The 26802-nt window shown below is 43.2% G+C and overlaps 1 protein-coding gene across 1 annotated transcript in view; it reads right to left on the reverse strand.

The window, feature by feature from the left end:
* Positions 1 to 26802, reverse strand: part of LOC137537125 (zinc finger protein 208-like) — a 98341-nt gene continuing 71539 nt past the window's right edge. Inside the window, exons 5-8 of the mRNA XM_068259257.1 lie at positions 24746 to 26096; positions 20079 to 20178; positions 16475 to 16985; positions 1 to 3175 (exon numbers count right to left, since the gene is read on the reverse strand). Of these exons, the coding sequence (XP_068115358.1) occupies positions 1893 to 3175; positions 16475 to 16985; positions 20079 to 20178; positions 24746 to 26096 (3245 nt within the window). The 3' untranslated portion in view covers positions 1 to 1892. The remainder of the gene's footprint in view (positions 3176 to 16474; positions 16986 to 20078; positions 20179 to 24745; positions 26097 to 26802) is intronic.

Raw genomic sequence — 26802 nt, forward strand, 5'->3', positions numbered from 1 at the left:
TTAGTGAACACAGGATGCAGCTGGTGATGAGTTCACTTGAAGCCATTTGGAGGCCAAACAGGGAACTGCAAGTCCTTATAATAGTATTAACATGCCCCCTGCTGGTAAATGCTGCAAGTTCAGGACAATGCAAAGTCCTCAGAGCCATTTGCTGGTGGAATGATGGAATTTCATGACAGTCCTGACCCATGCTGCCACCAGCAGGCAAAAAGCAGCAGCACAAGGTTCCTGACAGGCTAATGGGGGGACATAAGTGTAATAAAGGTGTTACAACACAGGCAGTAAAAATAATTGCAGCAGGGATGGTATTGTTTTATCAAGTATATATACAGTCACATTTTATTTGCAGCTTCCTAACATAAACCCCCTTTAGACTCAATCATGGTCTCCATATTGATCATTGTGGTTTGGTGTACATCTGCTGCAGTGTCTAGGTGTCTGGAGCGGCAGTACGAGGATGTGTATTGTTGTGCTGGATGTACATGTTGCCGAGTTAGAAGCTATGGTCTGTCTGGGTGTCTGGAGCAGCAGTATGAGGATGTGTAATGTTGTCCTGGATGTACATGTTGCTGAGTTAGAAGCTGTGGTCTGTCTGGGTGTCTGGAGCAGCTGTATGAGGATGTGTACTGTTGTGCCGGATGTACGTGTTGCTGAGTAAGAAGCTGTGGTCTGTCTGGGTGTCTGGAGAAGCAGTATGAGGATGTGTACTGTTGTGTCGGATGTACGTGTTGCTGAGTAAGAAGCTGTGGTCTGTCTGGGTGTCTGGAGCAGCAGTATGAGGATGTGTACTGTTTTGTCGGATGTACGTGTTGCTGAGTAAGAAGCTGTGGTCTGTCTGGGTGTCTGGAGCGGCAGTATGAGGATGTGTACAGTTGCCCTAGATGGACATGTTGCTGAGTAAGAAGCTGTGGTCTGTCTGGGTGTCTTGAGCAGCAGTATGGGGATGTGTACTGTTGTGCTGGATGTACATGTTGCTGAGTTAGAAGCTGTGGTCTGTCTGGAGCGGCAGTATGAGGATGTGTACTGTTGTGCTGGATGTACATGTTGCTGAGTTAGAAGCTGTGGTCTGTCTGGAGCGGCAGTATGAGGATGTGTACTGTTGTGCTGGATGTACGTGTTGCCGAGTTAGAAGCTGTGGTCTGTCTGGGTGTCTGGAGCAGCAGTATGAGGATGTGTACTGTAGTGCTGGATGTACATGTTGCCGAGTTAGAAGCTGTGGTCTGTCTGGGTGTCTGGAGCAGCAGTATGAGGATGTGTACTGTTGTGCTGGATGTACATGTTGCTGAGTTAGAAGCTGTGGTCTGTCTGGGTGTCTGGAGCAGCAGTATGAGGATGTGTACTGTTGCCCTGGATGTACATGTTGCTGAGTTAGAAGCCATTGTTCAAGAAGTTATTTGAACAGCTCTACCTGGGGAATGTAAACCTCAATGCACAGATATCTCTGGGGCTGTTCTTCTACTGCAGAACTCGGCACAGACTTCTGAACCACACAGGCAGGTATCTGAGGGGGATTCCTCCAAGGGGCAGCATACCTCCGCTGCTCATGTGTTTCCTCTCTACTGTGGCCTCTTCTCCCAACACCTGCTCCTCTCACTGCCAGTCACCAACTTCCTCCTATATATATCCTCCTATTCTCTGGCCTCTCTGCCTCCTCGGCCTGCATTAACACTGGGCCAGTATTTGTCAGGACAGAACTTGTTCCTAGGGACATTCAGGATTGTGCATTAGTCAGTTACATATGAAAGTGTGTCTCTTGTGTTGGTACCTATGAAACATTATTACATTAATAAAATGCTACGATTCATACGCTGATATTCTCCTCATGGTTATTCTAAGGCAAAACAATGGAGAAAATAGGTAGGAGCAAAACATTTCCCACACTCAGCACAGAATTATGGCCTCTTATGGGTGTGAGTTCTCATATGAACACCAAGCTGGGATTTTCCCACAAAACATTTCCCACACTCAGCACAAGAATACGGCTTCTCACCAGTGTGAGTTCTTTTATGTAGAACAAGCTCTGATTTCCGTGCAAAGCATTTCCCACACTCAGTACAAGAATATGGTTTCTCACCAGTGTGTGTTCTCTCATGTGCAATGAGATTTGCCTTCTTTACAAAAGATTTCCCACACTGAAAACATGAAAATGGTTTCTCACCGGTATGGGTCTTTTTGTGTTCAGTAAGATTTGATTTATCTACAAAAGATTTCCCACACTCAGAACAGCAATGTGGCTTTTTCCCTGTGTGATATCTCATGTGTCTTAACAGGTTTGATTTCTGTACAAAACTTTTCTTGCATTCAGTACAAGAAATTGTCTTTTCACTGGTGTGAGATCTTTCATGTTGAGCAAGATTTGGTCTACTTCTAAAACATTTCCCACACTCAAAACATGAAAAAGGCTTCTCTCCTGTGTGGGTTCGTTGGTGATTGTTAAGCTGTGATTTGCGTAAGAAGCATTTCCCACACTCAGAACATGAATATGGCATTTCACCTGTGTGCTGTCTCTTGTGCAGAACAAAGTCACCTCTATGCATGAACCTTTTCCCACACTCAGTACAAAAATATGGCTTCTCACCGCTGTGAACGCTTTCATGTCTGAGAAGCTGATGTTTCTGAGCAAAAGATTTTCCACACTTGGCACAGGAATATGGCTTCTCACCTGTGTGCGTTCTCTCATGTATAGCAAGCTGTGATATAAATACAAAACCTTTCCCACACTCAGCACATGAATACGGCATCTCACCAGTGTGAGTTCTTTGATGGTTGACAAGGTCTGACTTCCGTCCAAGACATTTCCCACATTCAGTACAGCAATAAGGCTTCTCACCGGTGTGAGTTCTCTCATGTGCAACAAGCTGTGATTTCTGAACAAAACATTTCCCACACTCAGTACATGAATACGGCTTCTCACCAGTGTGAGTTCTACTATGACTGATAAAGTATGAGTTTGTTTTGAACCATTTTCCACACTGGGCACAGTAAAATCCCTTCTTCTGATTGGCTCCCACATGTGGCCCCCTGGGGTTAGAGGGACTGGGAGAGTTAGTGAGAGTATTTGTGGTAGTAGAGATTTCTGCAGGAGAATCTTGCATGATGTCATAATCATACGTAATACAGTCTGTGGATACAGAGAGACGAGTCTCTGAGAGGTTCCTGATGCCGGGACTCCGCACTGCAAATAGAGAAACAGCATCAATTCCTGTTATTCTGAGGGGAAGAACGGTTATAAAAAACATGAAGAAAAAAAAACTTAACACTCCCCCCCCCCCCTCTCCCCTTCCAACTGGTCTGCAAACCATCTCTGTCTCTGACTGCAACAAAAGCATAGCTGTCAGTAAGGCCACATTCACAGTGGCATGAGAGGGAGGGTTTCCTGTATAACAGGAACAAAACACAATACAATCAAAAAGTCGTAAAACACATTATAGCCGTGTTTTCATCACATACGGTGAAGCATACACACAATGAAAAGTATGCTTCACTTCTCCTGTTAATACAAAGTGGAAAAGAGGCACCAAAGGTATAATAAAGCTGTTTGGAACCTTGTGCTTCCGCTTTCTGCCTGCTGGTGGCAGCATGGATCAGGACTGTCAATAAGTTACATCATCCCACCAGCAGATGACTCTGAGGACTTTGCATTATCCTGAACCTCCACCATCCAAACAGTGGTGGCCCTGTTAATGCTATTGTAAGGACTTGCAGTTCGCCATTTGGCCTCCAGATGGTTTCAAGTGAACTCTCACCACCAGCTGCAGGATGTGTTTGCTATCACATGAACTATTCAGAGCGGACCCAAACAAAACATTTTTTAATTCAAAATATTTAGTTGCACCACTCTGACACATACGAAGATAAATAAACACTCCTTCAGGCCTATGAGCATTTCAGTGCAAGCTTTTCACCCTTCTCTATACATAACTAGGGTTATACAGATGGCAGCCAATCCTTCTGAGCTTAGTAGGAGGTTTTAGATCATGGGTGTGTTTGTCATCAGCTACCCTCCCTCACAGGGGCGTCCTCTATGTGAAATCTCACAAAAGCTGAGATCACCTCCCCTGTGACATCATCAGTAGCAGCCTGTGTTTTGTTTTTTATCTCCACCACCAGTCTGCCGGATTCTGTCCCAGCAATATGAAAGGAAGAGAGGGGTGCCTCCAATCAACGTAAAAGATTTTATATTTCTCATCATTCAGCTGAATAAAGGTTGCTATTTATTATTATAAGTTAGAACATAGATGTTATTTTGTTTTATTTCGGAAATCTTGAATTTTTTATTTGGGTCCACTTTAAGAACTGCCTCTTCCTCCTGCTAATTACCAGAACTTTGTGCTTCCAGGGCTGAGATTCTGGACATCCTGGTTCTCCTGAAATCCTGTATCTGTTGCCTGATCTATATTCTGTCTGATCCTGATTCCTGCCTGCTCCTATGCACTGCAATTGGTTTGTTGCTGAATTTGTATTATGTTCTGACCGTGATTTCCTCCTGCTTTCTTTGTACTGCGATTGGTTGTATATATTGATCCTGTGTATATTTCCTGTATATATTTAGTTAGTTAGATAGGATTATTGGTGTATTGCACATTGATTATTTTTGTATGGCGATTGCTCAGTTATGGGGTGTGCATGCATGTGGTTGCACTTATATTGCATTCTATTGTACGCACTATCTGGTCCTAATAAAACCTTATTTGAACCTTATTCCTTGGTCCCAGTCTCTGTAACACTCCACACGGTGGTCAAATCCGGGTTCTCCAGCCAGGTTTGTGACAAAAACTGTGTTAAAAACAGCTAAAATGAAAAGGGTGAGGTGGCTTACTTCAATGAATACAAATTCATATACTAAACACTTCACTTTTATTTATGCTGGCAATGCGTTTCGTAGGTCTGTGCCCACTTCCTCAGGCCAAATAAACCAGGGCTGTGGAGTCGGTCCAAAAATCCACCGACTCCTCAGTTTAGGATTCCACCGACTCCGACTCCTCGACTCCGACTCCTCAGTTTAGGATTCCACCGACTCCGACTCCTCTAATTTGCATATTACAATTTTGTTGATTAAAAGTATGTAACATGAAATTCGTCTCTTAACTGCCAACGCTTAGGAATTTTACAAGACAACTGAAGTGAGAAGGATATGTAGACTACTATATTTATTCCCTTTAGACTAAAACTAGTCCTTGGTAAGAGTACTTGTAAAAGGTACAAACCGGAACAAAGAACATCTATCAGGCCCTAGGCAATGTAACTGTGGGTACATGTAAGAATGATGTGCAGGTACTCTGCAGGGAAATGAGAAGATTGTAAACAGACAACACCTCTGTGTTCAATGTGCACAGTATTCTCAGTGGATTCCCTGCAGCTCTGTGGGGAGTGCATATGTAGAGTATAGTACTACTGTGTAACAAAGTAAACCTGAGACAGATGAAATTAAAGTTTTATACATACCTGGGGCTTCCTCCAGCCGCCTTCAGGATAATCAGTCCCTCGTTGTCCTCCTCCACCACCTGGATCTTCTGCTATGAGTCCAGGTACTTGAGCCAGTCGGGCGTAGTGCGCATGCACACACTCCGCCGCCAGGAGCATACTACACCTGTGCAGCACTATTGCGCAGGTGCAGAATGTTCCTGGCTGTGGGAGCGGCATGTGGCAAGACAGCGCTGACTGGCTGAATTACCAGGACTCCTAGCAGAAGATCCGGGTGGTGGAGGACAGCGAGAGACTGATTAGCCTGAAGGGGGCTGGAGGAAGCCCCAGGTATGTATAAAACGTTACTTTTCATCCGTCTCAGTTACCCTTTAATTTGTAGTCACCAAACCAAATTTTAACAACATATCAAATTATTTGATTTCATCAGCAAAGATAGTGCATACATTTGCATAAATCAGCATCAATGCAGAACTATTTCCATGTCGTTGACCATCTCTATTAGTGACACGGCTACACATCAGGCTTTATTCTTACAGCATAGATGTTATTTAGTATATATAAGAGATTCCTGTGTACACATCATATATACAGTCACAATCAGATATGTATATCTGACCTTAAAAATACGGGGACTGCTTTATTGAAGCAGCACAAGTAACTAATTTTGATTGGTTTATTTCATTTTTGTGGACTAAGCACAGCTATTACTGTATATATAGTGTATATATACATTATTTTTAATGACTATTATCTGAGAAATAGAACATTTTATCATATTTTCTATTTTAATTACAGTTACAAATTCATTAGGAGTCTGTTAGCTCAATTTCAGCGGAGGCAGCTACAAGATGACTTAGCAGAATAATCTGCAACCCAGGTTAAAGTTCTCCCCCAATCCAAGTGAATACCCTCTCTTCCAGCTGGGAGATACAGAACCACAAACACTTAAATTGGTGGAACAGCATCTGAAATCTTTATTTACAGGTCAATCTTATATACACCCTGATGTTAGGGAAAAAACCAGATTAGACCGGAGTGCACATAGAAAATATTTGAAACAATAGCATAGACATGGTACAGACAGCAGAGACAATAGGATTTGTTATTCTGTAAACAACTGGCAGAGGTAGACTTTGTTACATGTGTTAATTTCTCAATAGACCAGGTTTTTTAACAACAATGCATGAATAGGTCTGAGTCTTCAGATCTCTGTCACAGTGGCTTGTATGGTAATATACCAACTGGGTATTGAAATACAGGTTTTGTATTCAGGTGCCTGGAACTTCTAGAGTGTTAATTATTAATGTATCTGTAAAGCACTGTCTGGAGGAATGTGCTGCTGAAGCAATGATGTCATTTTTAAGAAATTGTGATGTGCTGTATATATTTTAATATCGGGGTGATTTAAGCAGCACATTATTACAACCTTTCAACCCAACCTTTGATCCCAACCTTTTCTAAAGGAAAGGGCGGGATCACTTAGATACTATGCACAGCTCTATGTATGTTAGAGATCAATGAGTTAGTGTTGTCATTGGTACACAAATACAATATACAGTTTAAAGGGTTACACAACTACACGATGAATTAACAGTAGTTAGCTTTGCTAGTATATCATCCTAATCTAGCCCTGCATAACTTAATGGAAAACTGAATGTGGTAAACTGTAACAGGTTGCCTAAAGCCACACCTCACCCATAAGGTTAGAACTCCTTAATGCATTTTGGAAAAAAAAATGATCCTCGAGTGGGTCCAGGAAATGTCAGTTCATTATTGCAGAGTAGAATATTGTTCATTTGAAGGGTGAAGGAGGACGGTGAATTCATCACCATAAGCCCTCATGATGAATGCAGATGTTTTTCTGCCAAGCTCTCACTGTCTCGGGGCAAACAGACAGTGGCGGCTGAGAGCTGGCCGTGTAATCACCGTGGCTACACCCAGTGCCTTTTTGTTAGCAGTTTCATTGTATGGCATTGGGCACCCATAAAAGAAATGGAAACAGATTTATAGTATTCCATAATCAGGTGATATCACAGGCAGGTCTCCAAGTGAACAGGTAATAAAGAACACTTGTGCAGGCAAATTAGTAAAGATGAATCAGACAAGAGTTCAAGGTTTGTCAAACTGCATGAGCCAAGTAATTGATAGCTCAGTCTCAATCAAAGCAGTTATGTAGAGGTCCTCAATGGTAATAAGTTAAACAGCTTAGTGGGTGTGTGCAACCTATTTACCACATGCGTAGCTATGTAACAATATTTTTGACAAAGGTTACTCTCTCTATTCAAATTTCTTTTACTAACATCATACTGTCTGTAAATCCTAGTACTATAGAGTTCTGACACTTAAACACATTTCTCTGACCTTGCTTTATACAGCACAGTATCAATACAAACAGACATATGGAGACAATTACAATCAAATCAACCAATAAGTATTTTACATGACATATTTGTCTCCACCCTCTCCAGGCATGTTAGAACACTGATGTGGGCCCGGTTATGAGGCTGTGTGATTCAGCCACTTGCAGGTTTAGTTGGCCCCCCATCTCACCCCGTGCACAGTAGGTGGTACAGGGGGTCAACGTCTGCTGTTCAAAACCCTCCCCAAATGCACAACACCAGGGTTTGTTTCCCACACCCCTCAGATTGTAACCAGAGACAGACCAGAAACCAACAAAGAAATTGCTGTAAAAGCATTTGTTAGAATTTTACACAATTACAAGTGAAAAAATATAAGTATGTCACTTTGCTTAAGGGACTCATCACCATTAATATTATACACGTACCCAAACATTCACACAATTGTTTGCATTATTCTTGGCAATATGAACAGAAAACCTGGCATGAGCATAACTTCTAGTAATTTGAGCATATGATTTTGGACACAATCTCTACATTACATTCATATCGGCATGAGTGCAAGCTCAAGTTAAAATGATTACATTTCATTCACAGCAACTTAATTCCTACTGGAAGATTTACAAACCTAATTCACCCATTGACAGCAAAACTGTTGTGTGCTTTGAATTCTCAGGTATATGCAAAAATACCTGACAAAAAAAAAAAAAACCCACATAAAAAAACAAAAAACTTCAGATGGAACATGCCTTTCCGTATGTTAATTTTTTATAACCAACTTTAAATTACAAATTTTAAGACATGTTACATCTGGTTCACCCGAAATAAATTGTTTCCTATGCAAAACACTAAATTCAAAACATCACAATGGCCAGCAACTTTGTGCATGGGTCATTCATTATATGAGGTGAAAACCAATTACACATTCAATCTCACCTGCCTTGCCTCAAGACAATTTACAAACCCTCTCCTATAGTAGACAAAGAAAGACAACACATGCACATTTACATAACCACAGTCCGCATACCTTAGACTCCAACAATAATTTAGCTTTTGACTTTTCTGACTGTAGAAAAAAACGATCAATTAAATTAAGAGGTTTATTCCTAACTCTAAAAAAAATATTTGGATACTCTCTGTGCACAGACACATACACAAACAGACAAACAACATATAGCTGGGATCTTCTTTTGTTTCTGTTTCCTGACACTCTCCTCATTGCCCCCAGTCTTTTCAGGGAAGAGGAAAGAGAAAAAACAAAAGCATTAACACAAGTCTCTCCTAATACATTGAGGGAAGGGGTAGAAACCTGCAACAACTCTGAGCAGATGTCCAGAGATGCATATTTAAAGTACAACCTAGCTGAAAAAGTGCAACCAGTCATACACAAGCAATTTAAATCACAGTTCCACAGAAACTACAGTGAGAGGAGATAGACAAACACATTTATAGTAATTAGAAGAAAAGGCTCAGAAACATCTAGTAGCCAGGCCAGAACATTTTGGAGGGACTGATAAAAAAAGTTATCCTGCGGCCGCAATGCCCATTCAAAATGTCCTGGTCCAGAGAGACACCTGCAACTGCTGAGTGTCTCCGAGAAAAAAAAATGAAACTCCTAAATAGAGTTAGTCAGAAATAAGATTCAAAGCAAATTGTGGAACATGATTCTTTCTAAAACTTACAAATCTATATATCCGCATTAAACAGCATCACAGAATATGATACATCATAAATCAAAAATAACCCGTGGGAGTCCCCTTACCTTGAGACTTTCCCATTATGCCAAGCTAAAAAAAAATAGAGTGAGATTAGCTGAGTTTGAAGGTTTATCTAGGGATGGTGACGTCAGTATTAGACTTTACTGGCAAACCTGGTCTCCAGCTTATGTGATTCTTCTATAGTTTCTAATCAGGTTTAAATACACCCGATTTATGGTTTGAATTTTAACTATCCTCTGTGGACAAGTTTATACCTTCAATCTCAGCTTAACCTCACATACAATCTACACAAATCTATACAGTAACATGCAATCTTATATAACTAAAATTCACTTAAGCGACTATACAACAATATACAAGGTTTAGAGAGAATATTCACTTAGACACACAGTACTGCTTTACTTTAGGAATATCAGATTCCTGGGAGAGGCGCTACAGAAGCACTTTCCCTCCGGGTTCTATTAATCCGCTCTGACAGTATAGGGTGGTAATCAAAAAATAGAATTACTCACCCGATACTGTATATGGCGGATCTAACTTCTCGACACCAAACTGTTAGCTCAATTTCAGCGGAGGCAGCTACAAGATGACTTAGCAGAATAATCTGCAACCCAGGTTAAAGTTCTCCCCCAATCCAAGTGAATACCCTCTCTTCCAGCTGGGAGATACAGAACCACAAACACTTAAATTGGTGGAACAGCATCTGAAATCTTTATTTACAGGTCAATCTTATATACCGTATATACTCGCAAGCAAGCCGAATTTTTGACCCCCCAAAAGTGGGCCAAAAGTTGGGGGGTCGGCTTGCTTGCGAGTCATGTGTGGGTGGGTGGGTGGATAGGTGCTGTCCCTCCCCGCTCCCCCCGCGGCCACCGCTGCTATTACCTTAGGCGGCGCCGCTGCCTCTATCCCCGTCCTCCTCCGGTAACTCATTCACAGCAGCGCGCCCCCCGCTGCTGTGATGACGCAGGAAACCATAGAGAGCGGTTCCCATAGTAACGGCATCACGCTACAGGAAGCCGCTCTCTATGGTTTCCTCGTCATCACAGCAGCGAGAGGCGCGCTGCTGTGAATGAGTTACTACCGGAGGAGGACGGGGATAGAGGAAGCGGCGCCGCCTGAGGTAATAGCAGCAGCGGCGGCCGCAGGGGGAGCGGGGAGGGACAGCACCTACCCACCCACCCATACTGGGGCATTATGCTAGCTATATGGGGCACTATACTAGCTATAATGGGGCACTATACTAGCTATAATGGGGCACTATACTAGCTATACTGGGGGCACTATACTAGCTATACTGGGGGCACTATACTAGCTATACTGGGGGCACTATACTAGCTATACTGGGGGCACTATACTAGCTATACTGGGGGCACTATACTAGCTATACTGGGGGCACTATACTAGCTATACTGGGGGCACTATACTAGCTATAATGGGGCACTATACTAGCTATACTGGGGGCACTATACTAGCTATACTGGGGGCACTATACTAGCTATACTGGGGGCACTATACTAGCTATACTGGGGGCACTATACTAGCTATACTGGGGGCACTATACTAGCTATACTGGGGGCACTATACTAACTATACTGAGCACTATACTAGCTAAACTGGGGCACTTCACTAGCTATACTGAGCACTATACTAGCTATACTGAGCACTATACTAGCTATACTGAGCACTATACTAGCTGTACTGGGGCATTTTACTAGCTATACTGAGTACTACCTACCTATACTGAGCACTATACTAGCTAAACTGGGGCACTTCACTAGCTATAATGAGCACTATACTAGCTATACTGAGCACTATACTAGCTATACTGGGACATACTGGGGGGATCACGCGGCCAGCGTTTCCTACCCCCGGCTTACATGAGGGTCAATCATTTTTTCCTGTTTTTTGGGGTAAAAGTGGGGGGGTCGGCTTACATGCGGGTCGGCTTGCTTGCGAGTATATACGGTACACCCTGATGTTAGGGAAAAAACCAGATTAGACCGGAGTGCACATAGAAAATATTTGAAACAATAGCATAGACATGGTACAGACAGCAGAGACAATAGGATTTGTTATTCTGTAAACAACTGGCAGAGGTAGACTTTGTTACATGTGTTAATTTCTCAATAGACCAGGTTTTTTAACAACAATGCATGAATAGGTCTGAGTCTTCAGATCTCTGTCACAGTGGCTTGTATGGTAATATACCAACTGGGTATTGAAATACAGGTTTTGTATTCAGGTGCCTGGAACTTCTAGAGTGTTAATTATTAATGTATCTGTAAAGCACTGTCTGGAGGAATGTGCTGCTGAAGCAATGATGTCATTTTTAAGAAATTGTGATGTGCTGTATATATTTTAATATCGGGGTGATTTAAGCAGCACATTATTACAACCTTTCAGAGTCTGAGCATTTTTTCCCGACTCCGACTCCAGGCACCCAAAATTGCCCGACTCCACGACTCCGACTCCACGACTCCGACTCCACAGCCCTGAAATAAACTGCCTAAAAACATTAAATACAAGGCACTCATTGCTCAAGCACTACAAACATATTCAATATACCATATACAAAAATATATAAAACAAATAAAATATGTTAATATGCTATTAAAGAGAATCTGTAATGTTAAAAATCGCACAAAAGTAAACATACCAGTGCGTTAGGGGACATCTCCTATTACCCTCTGTCACAATTTCGCCGCTCCTCGCCGCATTAAAAGTGGTTAAAAAACAGTTTTAAAAAGTTTGTTTATAAACAAACAAAATGGCCACCAAAACAGGAAGTAGGTTGATGTACAGTATGTCCACACATAGAAAATACATCCATACACAAGCAGGCTGTATACACCCTTCCTTTTGAATCTCAAGAGATCATTTGTGTGTTTCTTTCCACCTGCATCTCTCATGCACTGAAATTTCAGGCTGCTCGTTTCTTCCTGCAAACAGCTTTGTCCTTGTCTGTAATTCTTCAGTATGTGAAAGCCCAGCCAGCTCAGAGGAGGATTTATCCAGCTTGTAAAAGATAAGAGAGAAGAGAGAAGCTGCCCTAATCTAAATAATACACAGGCAGTGTGCATAGAGGGGCCTGGAAGGGTGAGTTCATAGCAGAACCACAACACTGAAGAACTTGGCAGCCTTCCAGACACAGGCCGACAAGTCTGACAGGGGAAAGATACATTGATTTATTACAGAGACTGTGATAGTAGAAAGTGCTGCAGTAAGCCAGAACACATTAGAATAGCTTTTGGAACTTGTAGGATGATAAAAAACAGGGTGCAATTTTTGTTACGGAGTCTCTTTAAACCTGCACATATGTGCACTTATAAACCAAATCCATGAGGACAAATATACAAAAATAAACAAAGCATGTGTATGAGTATGCGTCCATAATGGCGCATATGTAGACATGGAAGGGCATGGTGTATAGTTAATTGAATGACACTGATGCTCATATAAGGGGAAATAAATTATATAATACGCTGTTAGGGTGCATATGGATACGGAAAATTATATATATATATTGTGTGCGTGTGTGTGCTCTGGAGCAATGTCATTTGAATGGGTGGTTTGGGGCCTCTAACAGCCCTGGGCTTCATCTTATAGTTATACCTCTTATTACTACAGTACTACTAAATGTAATCAATACACTTACCTCCAGCGTGACTCATACAGAAACAAGGCATTAACCAGTATTAGTAGAAGTATTAGCACTTGAGATATAAACGTCATGGTAATAATGGTAATACGGAGCCCATGCTACAGCCCTGCACCTTCCATGCACACACACAAAGAAGTAGCCACTTCACCACAAAACATGCTATTAAAGTGAACCTCCAAACTAAAAACCTACTCAGCTGCACTGAAAAGGCTTGGTGTTTCTTTAACAGTTTCACAGCATCAGAAATTTGTTTTTCCTTACCCAAGTCTCATTTTTAGCTGCACAGAAGAAAACTGCCCGGGCATTTTTCCTCTGATGCTGTGTAAAGCATGATGGGATTTCTGATGTTGTTGTTCTCCTTCCGCTGTTTTGGTTCAAATTTGTTTTTGTTTTTTAATTTTTAATTTAAGATTTGAAGCCTAGCCTGCGCAGCTGGTCACCCCTCCGGTGATCAGGACACAGGACAGTTGGAACTGTGTCTCATGCTCCCTGCCACCTCATTTCAACCAAAAAGATGGCTGCCCCCATGAAATCACAAACATTTGCCTGGTAATTTAAAACAGGGTAGGTAAGAGATTATATTACTTACCTATTTTAATTAACATAACTAATGTAACTTAAAGAGAACCCGAGGTGGGATTTAATTATGTTAGTGGGGCACAAAGGCTGGTTGTGCACACTAACACCAGCCTCTGTTGCCCCATGGTGTGCCTCCAGGACCCCCCTGCCCGCTGCTATACACTCCGCAGTGCTAGCGACACACAGCGTGTCGCCAGCACAATGTTTACCTATGCCGTGTCTGTTAGCGCCGCTCCCCCGCCTCCTCGGTATCGGCGCTACCCGCCCGCGTCCCTTCCCTCCTAGCGCCGATACAGAGGAGGCGGGAGTGCGGCGCTGACTGACACCGCATAGGTAAACATTATGCTGGCGACACGATGTGTGTCGCTAGCACTGCGGAGGGTATAGCAGCGGGCAGGGGGGTCCTGGAGGCACACCATGGGGCAACAGAGGCTGGTGTTAGTGTGCACAGCCAGCCTCTGTGCCCCACTAACATAATTAAATCCCACCTCGGGTTCTCTTTAAAGGATACCCGAAGTGACATGTGACATGATGAGATAGACATGTGTATGTACAGTGCCTAGCACACAAATAACTATGCTCTGTTCCTTTATTTATTTATCTGCCTGAAAGAGTTAAATATCAGGTATGTAAGTGGCTGACTCAGTCCTGACTCAGACAGGAAGTGACTACAGTGTGACCCTCACTGATAATAAATTCCAAATATAAAGCACTTTCCTAGCAGAAAATGGCTACTGAGAGCAAGAAAGAGATAAAAAGGGTAATTTCTTATCAGTGAGGGTCACACTGTAGTCACTTCCTGTCTGAGTCAGGACTGAGTCAGCCACTTACATACCTGATATTTAACTCTTTCAGGCAGATAAATAAATAAAGGAACAGAGCATAGTTATTTGTGTGCTAGGCACTGTACATACACATGTCTATCTCATCATGTCACATGTCACTTCGGGTATCCTTTAATGACAGTATGTTTGTTTAGAATGAAGTTCCCGTTTAAATACTCATCTTAAAGAGTACCTGTAGCGAAAAAAGTGACCCCAGGGGGTAATGACTCAGGATGGGGAACCCTCTAGATACTAATAAGGCTTTCCCAGTCCTCCTTAGCACCCCAGATCCAGCACTGGCCCCCCATAAAGTCCACTGACAACCATGAAGGTGCAGTAATGGCTCTCACCACATTTCCACTTGACCCCGAGCGGAGAGCCACTGCTGCACCTGCGCGAGGTAAACAGATGTCAATATTGCGGTGGCCGCTTCTCTGGGGGAGCCAGCGCTGGATCAGGGCTGCTGAGAAGGATTGGGGAAGCCTCATTACCATCCAGAGGCTTCCCCTTCCCGAGGTAAGTTCCCCCGAGGCAGCTTTTCTAACTCACAGCTTTCCTTTAACATTGTTATTAGCTTATGTCTTATATTGGAGCTAACTCTCTTGCTTACAGTCTGTACCAAACAAATACTAATACCTCTATGTCATCAATGCCCCTCCTGTGTGATATAGTCAGCAGTGTTCTCATGTATCAATCTGTGTACAGTGATGTACAGTGACCGCTATCAGCTTATTACAGGCCGGTAACACTAAGTCACTCTCCGCCGGGCGGATCGCTCAGAAGCAGCCGTATCAGTCCGCCGACAGTGCGTACACACGCCGGACTGTCGTTGGAACGCCCACCCAGCGGGAGGTGACGACGGACCCGTCGTTGCCTCCAGTCCGGCGTGTGTACGGACCTTATTACAGGCTGGTAACACTAAGTCACTCCCTACTGTGACCAATCTGTGTACGGTAATGTACAGTGACCAATCTGTATACAGTAATGTGCAGTGACCATTATCAGCTTATTACAAGGCAGTAACACTAACTCACCCCTACTGTGACCAATCTGTGTACAGTAATGTACAGTGGCCATTATCAGCTTATTACAGGCCAGTAACACTAACTCCCCCCTACTGTGACCAGTCTGTGTACCTTAATGTGCAGTGACCATTATCAGCTTATTACAGGCCAGTAACACTAACTCACCGCTACTGTGACTAATCTGTATACAGTAATGTGCAGTGACCATTATCAGCTTATTACAGGCTGGTAACGCTAAGTCACCCCATACTGTGACCAATCTGTGTACAGTAATGTACAGTGGCCATTATCAGCTTATTACAGGCCAGTAACACTAAAGGCCCGTACACACGTCCTACGGGAGGCAACGACGGGTCCGTCGTTTCCCCCCACTGGGCGGTGTTTACGCCGACAGTAGCGCTTGTGTACGCGCTGTCGGCGGACTGATAAGGCTGTTTCTGAGTGATCCGCTCAGCGGATCGCTCAGGAACAGGCTTATCAGTCTGCCGACAGCGCGTACACACGCGCTACTGTCGGCGGAAACACCGCCCAGTGGGAGGAAACGATGGACCCGTCGTTGCCTCCCGAAGGACGTGTGTACGGGCCTTAAGTCACCTCTACTGTGACCAATCTGTGTACAGTAATGTATAGTGACCATTATCAGCTTATTACAGGCTGGTAACACTATGTCACCCCCTACTGTGACCAATCTGTGTATAGTAATGTACAGTGACCATTATCGGCTTATTACAGGCCAGTAACACTAATCACCCCCTACTGTGACCAATCTGTGAACATTAATATACAGTGACCATTATCAGCATGTAACAGGTTAGTAACACTAAGTCACCAATCTGTGTACAGTATTAGCTTAAAATATATTTTCAGTGCTTCTACCTACCTGAATCTATATTAGTAAAATGATCTTCCTCTTTAATTTTCACCATCATGACACCCTCCTCTGTAGACAGCTGATCACTCCTCACATACGTCTCTTCTTCTTCCTCTTTAATTATCCTCATCATGTCACCCTCCTCCATAGACTGCTGATCACCCCTCACATATGTCTCTCCTTCTTCCTCTTTAATGGTCCCCATCATGTCACCCTTCTCTGGAGATTGCTGATCATCCCTCACATACGTCTCTTCTTCTTCCTCTTTAATTGTCATCATGTGATCTTCCTCTATAGACTGCTGCTCACCCCTCACATATGTGTCTTCCTCTTTAATGGTCCTCATCATGTTACCCTCCTCCATAGACTGCTGATCACTCCTCACATATGTCTCTTCTGATTTAATTGTCCCCATCATGTCATCCTCCTCCATAGACTGCTGATCACTCCTCACATACGTCTTTTCTTCTTCTTTAACTGTCCCCATCAGGCCACACTCCTCCATAGACTGCTGATCACACTCTCCCAATCATGACTCTCACGCTCAGCTTAGTTTAGTTCTCCACCCTGAAGCCATAAAATAATAGTAAATAATATCTTTAAAATATGACCAGTAAGAAACAAAGTACATAAAAGAATACAATCTGGCAGATGGAGCATAAAGCAAGCCTGGGAATGTGCCGTCCTCCAATTAAGATGCAGGAGAAGAAAGATGAAGCTGTGGAGGGAGAAGAGATCCCAAAAGCAGAAACCTCAAAGCCATTTAGCAATACAAGGACACTAATTGTTTCTTAAAACTATATATCAAAAAAATGGCATTACTTTATTGCCTTACACTTATGACATGGTGTAGGTTTTTTTTTTGCTTGTGGTAAATGGGTAAGAAGTCTGATTCAAGACCCATCTATCATATGCACTACTGAGGGCTTGTTACCATCTCCACTGGGAGACCATAGGGCTTCCGTTCCCATTAACGGAATGAACAGAGTACACAGGGAGAGGAAACATTTGCTATCTTTTCTTACAAGCCACTGCTGACAGGCATAGGACTACTGGTAAAGAGAGCAGAGGGGGGCCCACATCCTCAAGATCCCTTCCTGCACAGATCAGAAGATTACCTTTTATAATACAAACTCATGTGTGATCAGAGTCCTCCTTGATGCAAAGAAGGCATCTTGCTGAATGACTAAGATCTGAAATAGATTACCCCAGGCGTCAGCAAAGGGCAGTTAAAGGACCACTATCACAAAAAAAGTAGGCAGTTAAGATCTGACAGGTTTTGGGCCATTCCATCTCCTCATGGGGGGATTCTCAGGGTTTTCTTTGTTTTCAACAGCATTTCCTGAACAGCAGTTGCAAAGTCTAACTGACAAAGTAGTGTGCAAGTGAGTAGGGAGACTGGCTGGAATCTTTCTATTTTGGCAGTTAAACTGCTGTTCAGGAAATGCTGTTGAAAACAAAGAAAACCATGAGAATCCCCCATGAGGAGATGGACTGGCCCAAAACCTGTTGGTTCTGTCAGATTTTAACTGCCTAATTTATTTCACGACAGTGGTCTTCTGATCCTCTCTTTCCTGAAAACTGGACCCATCCCAAATGTTCTTTTATTAAAGAAGACTCTCCTTGGAATGGTCAGATTGTCCACAGTCATCAGTAAATGGTCCACACAGGAAATATTACTATCTGCAGGTGTTAAATGCCATTCCATTTTTATCTCAGATAATACAACAGATTTTGTTAGGAGAGAAACCTGCTTTGATCTCCCCTCAGGGTTTCACTATGAGCTAACCTGTGTCCAACATATGACAATATTAGATATATAAATAATATCCAACATAGCCCACATTTGGTCATGCACCTCTTTTTTATCATTTGTCAATTAAATAAAGTAAGTAAATAGACAAATATAAATTGAGCCTTGCACTAGAAAACTGGCAAACAAGTCTCAGCAGTTATAAAAGTCTCTTGTATAACAACCACTGCAAGGGGGGTGATCACTCAGGATAGTGACAGGTGTACTATGACCTCCTCTGTAACAAAGTATGTCCATCCCGACCTCGATCTCTGCTCAATATAACAAGAAGCATACAATTACCTCTTCTTCAGCCATTTCCAGCAACGAGACCTCCATTTTCTGTCTGTGATCACTTCCTCTATGCTCATGCTGCCCACATTACTTCCGGTCTTTGTGGTCATTTCTTCCTATATGTGCGTTCCAGCTGTAGATGTGTGATCGCCATCTTGTGGTGAATTGGCTAACTGCAGCTTCCATTCCATAGTAATGGAACGCTGGATAGATGTACGTGAAATTATCCAAGAGGTTGCAACGAATAACATCCCAGAACGAAGAAAGATTAAAAACTTGGTTGTCTGATGTGGCTTCAACCACTTCCTGCAAAACTGGATACACCTGAACGTCCAGTTGGCCAACTGTTCCTGCAAATAGGATGTACAGGTGCGTCCTGTCATTTTCCTGCTACAACACATGCACACGTGTGCTCCTGGCAAGTCCAATGTGTGCACTTTTTTAACCTTAACTTTTTTAACCTTTTTAGTTCTTTTCACTTATTTTTCAGGATCACCTACGGGTGATCCTGAAAACGATCAGAACCATAGCTCTAGAGGTTCTGGAAGTCTACAGCGGTGAGGAAGCAGGCCTAGCACCACTGGCAGGGCAATACCTTCTCTCTCACTGTAGCTCTGCCCCTTTGACATCGTAATATCATTATTCCGTGGCGTTCGTTGCTCCTGAAAATGACTTTTTCTGTCTCTTTGACCCACATAAAGGGGTGCCGTACTGTAACTGATCCAGCAGCCGCTTCCCAACAAAGAAGCAAAGTGTGTCAGTTTGGCATGGGAGATGGTAGGCATAGCATAGCTCACACTGTAAGGCCTGGGCAGTGGTGCTGAGGCTTACTGCTCCCCGATCACTCCCGAGCCGCTCAAAACGCCCCATTAGCACTCATGCAGCATGTCCTATCCACCCCCCTTGTCCTGCGGTCTGGATGGGAGCACATGCGCCGGGAACGCAGGAGCTGGGGGAGCACATACACCAGGAAGTGCTTAGGGAGTGTGGCCACAAAGAAGGAATGGATATACTGTGCATGCTCAGGTTGGCTGAGTCACGACCACTTATGGCGCATTGTGCGGTGCAGTAAAATGGCACAGAAGTGATCAGTGGGAGTGGTAAGCCTCAGCACTTCTCCACACAGGACAGTAGCCTTCGCTAATATTGCATGCAAAAAAAAATGGCACTATAAACACAAACGCTGGATAATCCATGAAGAAATAGCAATAGCAGTATTAGGAATCCAATAGCATAAAACCAATTAAAAACCAGCGGTGGTGAATACAAGGACAAGGTGTGCATAAATACACAAATTACGTTCTGATGAACACAATAAATCACACCCTCCAGGTACCTACACTAATCACTGCAAATGTCAGCACTATTTTGCATAATAAATCCACAATAAACACCTCAATAGATCAAAGTAAGCTGCAGCCACCCTATAATATAAGGCCAATTGCAGGCAAAACTGGAATTCACGATTAATGAACTAAGTCTTACCCAGGGATGTAGGCACTACCCGCACGCCGAGCCCTGCATCACATCTGCGTTCTCCCGCACGGAATCCTCGTTCAGCCGCAATCCATTCCCGGTACTTGGCTCAGTCTCACTGCGCAGGAGGCCCCCCGCTGACATCACTGAGCTGAATACCGGAGAAGATTGCACTTAACGGAGGCACGCGGGAGGACGGCGAGGGACCCAGCCATGCTTATGGGGCTAGAGGAAGCCCAGAGTAAGTAAAAAAACGGCCACTTGACTCATCTCTGAGTCTCTTTAACTGAGAAGGATGTGAAGGCTGCCATATTTATTTCCTTTTAGGCCAGTTTTACATTATTTTTTGCGTTGCAATAGGGATGTGATACGTCTGCTGCATCCCCACCGCAATGCAAAAAATTACAAATATATGACCCTGCAGCAGAGGACACTGACAGGGTTATATGCATAATCATGCCTCCCCCACTCAGTGACGTAGAGTAGAATCTCGTTATAGAAAACACTCATATAATAAACTCAGTCCTTAGGTCTCAGCAAATGCGTCTACATAAATATACAACGTATGAACCATTGTTTACACATAGTGCTTCGCCTATAGACTTACATTCCCGCAAGCACCCTGCATTAAGCGCAGTGCTTGCGGTAATGGGCTGTTGCTCTTGCGTTGGGGCACAGCAAGGAACTGCAATAAGTGTGAAAGTCTCCATACACTTTAATTGCTTTTGTGGCCCCTTGTGGCAAAATAGGGAAACGCAATGCAGGTGTCCTCTGCTAGTGTAAAAGGAGCCTAACACTTAATGTGTCTTTGATAAAGGTGTGCATGAATAAGCTCTGAAGAGGAGTTGGAGAATACGTGACAGGCAGGGTGAGGCCATGATTACCCCGGAGACGCTGTGGACCCACTCTCATAGACGGTCATTATTTAAGGGTGAGTGCTCCATCTTGAGGGTTCGATGGTGGTGTTTCACACATTGATGCAAACCTGTGTCATAAACTCCTCCTACTTAACTTTTAAGATACACCTGAGACCAGTTTGGTCGGGACTCTTGCTCATATCGGACTCTTTTGCATGTGTGCTTTGACTTTAGTATTGAGCTATTTGAGTTATAGATAGGTGCACCACCATTGTGGACATCTTCATTTTTTTTATCAGCAGTGTTTTATGTGATATACATAGTGTGTCTCCACTATAATAAGATCTACCCCAAAAATAAGGCCTAGCTTATATTTTAAGCATGCCTGAAATATAAGCCCTACCATTAATATAATACCTAGCTCTGGGACGCTTTGTGTATGGGGAGGTGTTCAAGCTGTAGGGGCCCCCTTTGACCCTCACACTGACACTGTACGCAGTACGCTTTGCCGGCTCTGTGCTGGCGCTCCCCTCCTGTCATAATCTATGTGTGCTTGGCTGATGCGTTCCAGGCGCACATTGATTATGACAAGAGGGGAGCGCCCGTGCAGTTCCGACCTAGCGTACTGCGCACAGCATCAGCGTAAGGGTCAAAGGCCCCCCTCACAGCTTGAATACTCCGCCCCTTTAGCAACACTAGGCGGGGCCAGTTGGCACAGGCACAGTCTACCCCCGCAAGCCCTCCCCCAATGCGCTCCCAGTGGTGGGGCACGCACACGTGGTCAGGCCATGCATGCACAGTACACCCCAACTGGTGAAGCTAGCAGGGCATCTACTGGAGGATCCAGGAACGTAGTCATACACCGAGAACCTACATGCACCTACACAAGAAGGATGGAGGCCTCTCAGTCCCTCCCGTTTTCAAGTATTACTATAACTCCCAGCTGGAGCAGATCCCCCTTATGAATGCTGGTGCCCTTTCTCCCATGTGGGTAGAGATTGAGAATGCTTGTATTTTGCCCTATACGCTAAAGCGTTCTTTAGGCTCTACAACCTTTGCCCTCCACGTTGCCACATAACCTACCATAATTTGATTGTTTGTCATAAAATTTGATTTAAAGAGGAGCGGTCAGCCATACTGTCTCAGAAAACAAAAAAACATATATAAAGTAGATAAATACTTTCTCTACTTACATAACATATGTATTGCACTGTCCATGTTTTAATTTTAGTGATTTTTCTACAGTAAAAAAAAAAATAAAAAGATAAAATCCTTTCTTAACATTTCCGATTTTAAGTGTGGCTATTTTGAAGCCGATTCTGATGTAATTTCCTCCTTTAGTCTCCTCTACCTGATTTGCCCGCCTTTCACTATAGAAAGTGCATTATCTTAGCATGAGAAATTTTGGTCAATCAGACAGGAACAGAGGTGTGGGAGGGGAAAACAGGAGGAAGGCCTGGTGCACACCAAAACCCGCTAGCAGATCCACAAAATGCTAGCAGATTTTGAAACGCTTGGTGTAGTACATTTCATATATTGTTACAGTAAAGCTTTTAATAAACAGCTTCTGTAACAAAAATGCCTGCAAAACCGCTCTGAACTGCCGTTTTTCAGAGCGGTTTGCGGTTTTCCTATACTTTACATTGGAGGCAGAAACGCCTCCGCAATCCAAAATCTGCAGCAGCCCGGGAGTATGCGTTTCTGCAAAACGCCTCCCGCTCTGGTGTGCACCAGCCCATTGAAATACATTACCCAAGCGTTTCCACATCCGCAAGTGGATCGAAAAACGCTGCCGGACCGCTCTGGTGTGCACTAGGCCGAAAAGAGGCTTCAGCCAATCAGGCTGCATTAGTTAAGTCTGGGGGGGGGGGGGAAGTACAGAAGCGAAAAAGACAACCCAGCATGCCCTGCAACTTCTTTTTTGAGTACCAAATTTTGTGTGTAGCAAATAAGAGTCAGGTAAACTGGGGAATGATCATTTATTAACAAGAAAAGTAATAGTGATTTTAACTTTTGGATTGCCTGGTTAGCATCCTTATTACTTGTTTACCAGATAAGCATAAAGAATTGATTTTTGATTTTATGCCCGACAGTTACTTTTAAGCCCGACAGGAGTTATCAGTAGTTCTGCACCTGCGCGGTACGCTCCGATCCACGTGGCGGTGATTGACAGCGCCGCTAGACCTGGAGGTCGTCCTGACGTCATCGCCGGGGACCGGGAGGCAGCTGCGGCAAACGGCTGACGGCAGAGCTGCAGCAAGGGACATGCTGGGAGCTTGGGACTGGACGAAGCCCCGGGTAAGTAGCACTTATTTTCTTTAAAAACGGCTGATAACTCCTTTAAAAAGAGACACTGAAGCGATAAAAAAATGATGATATTATGATTTGTACGTGTAGCACAGCTAAGAAATAAAACATTAAGATCAGATACATCAGTGTAATTGTTTCCAGTACAGGAAGAGTTAAGAAACTCCAGTTGTTATTTCTATGCAAAAAAGCCATCAAGCTCTACGACTTTCAAAGTCGTGGAGAGGGCTGTCTTCTGACTTTTATTATCTCATCTGTTAGTGAACAATTTTCTTTTTCTCTACCAGAGGAGAGGTCATTAGTTCACAGACTGAAAGAATCATTTTGAATGCTGAGTGTTGTGTAATCTGCACATATTAGAGAATGATGCAATGTAAGAAAAAACACTATATACCTGAAAATAAAAATATGAGAATATTCTCTTTGCTGCTAATCTTTTAGTAATTATTCAAAGTACACAACCAATTCATTATATCATATCTTTTTTTTCCGCTTCAGTGTCTCTTTAAGTATAATTTTCAATCAGCCTGTTCCCCTCTATATCAACTTTTTTCAAATCCTGATTTTCCCCCAGGATTGCACCCGTTGGTCCTTCAGTGCTGGATAATCAAAGGTCTGGTCATGATATAGTCTATGTCCATCAATAGAATAGCAAGTAATGTGTGGTCCGGTGTAAGTTGAGGAGCAGAAATCTAACCAACAAACGTCCAATAATACTTTAATGACTAATGGTACATGGTTTACTGCAAGCTTTCAAAACGTTAAGTTTCTTCTTCATGCATTATACAGAACTGCATCAGAACCGTACAATAAGAAATATTGAATCACATAGACTTTTATATGATGCTGTAGGCTCACTCTGACATGATGTCACACATTTGTACCCCCTTTGAAATGTTTCATAGTTCTGAGGAATCTCTCTTCACCTAATTGTAACTCCACTGACCCTAGGGTCTTGGGCCATAAGCCCTCGAGAACCAAGCCATAGGCTCATCCAACGCATCTCTAATGCTACACAAATTTACAAAGTAAAAAGCTGGAGAATTGCTACCTTGTCACTTTCAGCTGTTACTCAAAAAGTACAAAATGTCATGATGTCTGAAACAATTCTAGCAAAAATTGACTCTTTTTTCACAAAACATGGAATCCCTGGATATCATACAGGGACATAATGGCACGATCCTTGGTACTTAATTCAGGCTTGTGGAGTCGGAGTAATTTTGGGTACCTGGAGTCGGAATCAGAAGTTTCATAAACTGAGGAGTCAAGTGATTTTTGTGGCGACTCCTCAGCCGTGATTTCATTTCTCCTTCTTTCCTGTTGGCAGATTAACTGTTAATTACCCATCTACTATGCCGTGCCTAGGCTAACGTACTTTAAACCTCTGAGAACCAGTTATACATGTACTGTGTCTGTCAATATGGAACTTTACCTTTTGGTATTTGGCATTCATATGTGAAATGTATAAATCTATTCACTTATTTGCAATATGCTGTTGCCTATAGGTGGGAGCAAACGATTTCCCTCACTCAGCACAGGATAATGGCCTCTTACAGGTGTGAGATCTCATGAACACTAAGCTGTGATTTTCGCACAAAACATTTCCCACACTCACTACAAGAATATGACTTCTCGCCGCTGTGAATTCTTTCATGTCTGAGAAGTTGATGTTTTCGAGCAAAAGATTTCCCACACTCGGCACAGGAATATGGCTTCTCACCGGTGTGAGTTCTCTCGTGTACAACAAGCTGTGATTTTCGCACAAAACATTTCCCACACTCAGTACAAGAATAAGGCTTCTCACCGGTGTGCGTCCTTTTGTGTATGACAAAATCTGTTTTCTGTGCAAAGCATTTCCCACACTCAGTACAACAATACGGTTTCTCACCAGTGTGAGTTCTCATATGAACACCAAGCTGTGAGTTTTGCACAAAACATTTCCCACACTCAGTACAAGAATAAGGCTTCTCACCGGTGTGAGTCCTCTTGTGTATGACAAGATCTGTTTTTTGTGCAAAGCATTTCCCACACTCAGTACAAGAATACGGTTTCTCACCAGTGTGAGATCTCTCATGTGCAATGAGATTTGCCTTCTTTACAAATGATTTCCTACACTGAAAACATGTAAATGGTTTCTCACCGCTATGGGTCCTTTTGTGTTCATTAAGATTTGATTTCTCTAAAAAACATTTCCCACACTCAGTACAGGAATATGGCTTTTCCCCTGCGTGATATCTCATGTGTCTTAAAAGGTTTGATTTCTGTGCATAATGTTTCCCGCACTGTATACAAGAAATTGTCTTTTCACTGGTGTGAGATCTTTCATGTTGAGCAAGGTTTGATCTACTTCTAAAACATTTTTCACACTCAAAACATGAAAAAGGCTTCTCACCTGTGTGGGTTTGTTGGTGTTTGTTAAGCTGTGATTTGCGTAAGAAGCATTTCCCACACTCAGAACAGGAATACGGCATTTCACCTGAGTGCTGTCTCTTGTGCAGAATCAAGTGATCTTTATGCATAAACCTTTTCCCACACTCAGAACAAAAATATGGCTTCTCACCGCTGTGAATTCTTTCATGTCTGAGAAGTTGATTTTTTTGAGCAAAACATTTCCCACACTCAGTACATGAATACGGCTTCTCACCAGTGTGAGTTCTACTATGACTGATAAAGTATGAGTTTGTTTTGAACCATTTCCCACACTGAGCACAGTAAAATCCCTTCTTCTGATTGGCTCCCGCATGAGGCCCCCCGGGGTTAGAGGGACTGGGAGAGTCGGGTGGAATATTAGAGGTAGTAGAGATTTCTGTGGGAGAATCTTGCGTGATGACATCATTCTCCGTTGTACAGTCTGTGGATACAGAGAGACGAGTCTCTGAGACATTCCTGATGCCAGGACTCCGCACTGCAAATAGAGAAATATCATCACTTCTGAGGGGAGGAACAGCAATAAAAAAAAAAAGAAGAAGAAAAACACTTCAGATTGACCCCCCCCCCCAACCGGTCTGCAAACCTTCCCAGACTCAACAAAAGCACAGCTGTCAGTAAGGCCACGTTCACAGTGAGACGTTGCATTGCGTTCCCTGTATAACAGGAACAAAACGCAATAAAATGAAAAAGCTGCACCACACCTTATGGCAGTGTTTTCGTTGTATATGGTGAAGCATACAGTGAATGAAAAATATGCTTCACTTCCCCTGTTAACGTGTGTTTAGTGGTAATGTGCTGCATGCGGTACGGTACCATACCATGCCCTGTTACACTGCAATGCACCCACCGCACTGTGAATGTTGCAGGAATGGCAGGGAGGTAAGACCCCGCATATTCTGGTAGGCGAATGCAGCATGCAAACACCTTGACATTTTAATTAGATGAGAGTCAGTGTCAATTAGTCAATAGACCCAGTATATAAGTCAGGTGAAGACTGGTTAGAAGCACACACCTTTCACTCTTCTCTAGTATGCACTGTATGTACTGTTATCTTTGGGGGAGTTGTGGGGGGGAGAAAGTGCGTATAGGTCCCCTAACAGTGGCAGTGCACCGGGGGGGTCTGCGCCCCCCCCCCCCTCGAACCCATCATTGGTGTGTTCGCTCCCAGGATGCGCATTGTG

This window comes from Hyperolius riggenbachi, chromosome 10, assembly GCF_040937935.1.
Source record: "Hyperolius riggenbachi isolate aHypRig1 chromosome 10, aHypRig1.pri, whole genome shotgun sequence".
Taxonomy (NCBI): Eukaryota; Metazoa; Chordata; class Amphibia; order Anura; family Hyperoliidae; genus Hyperolius; species Hyperolius riggenbachi.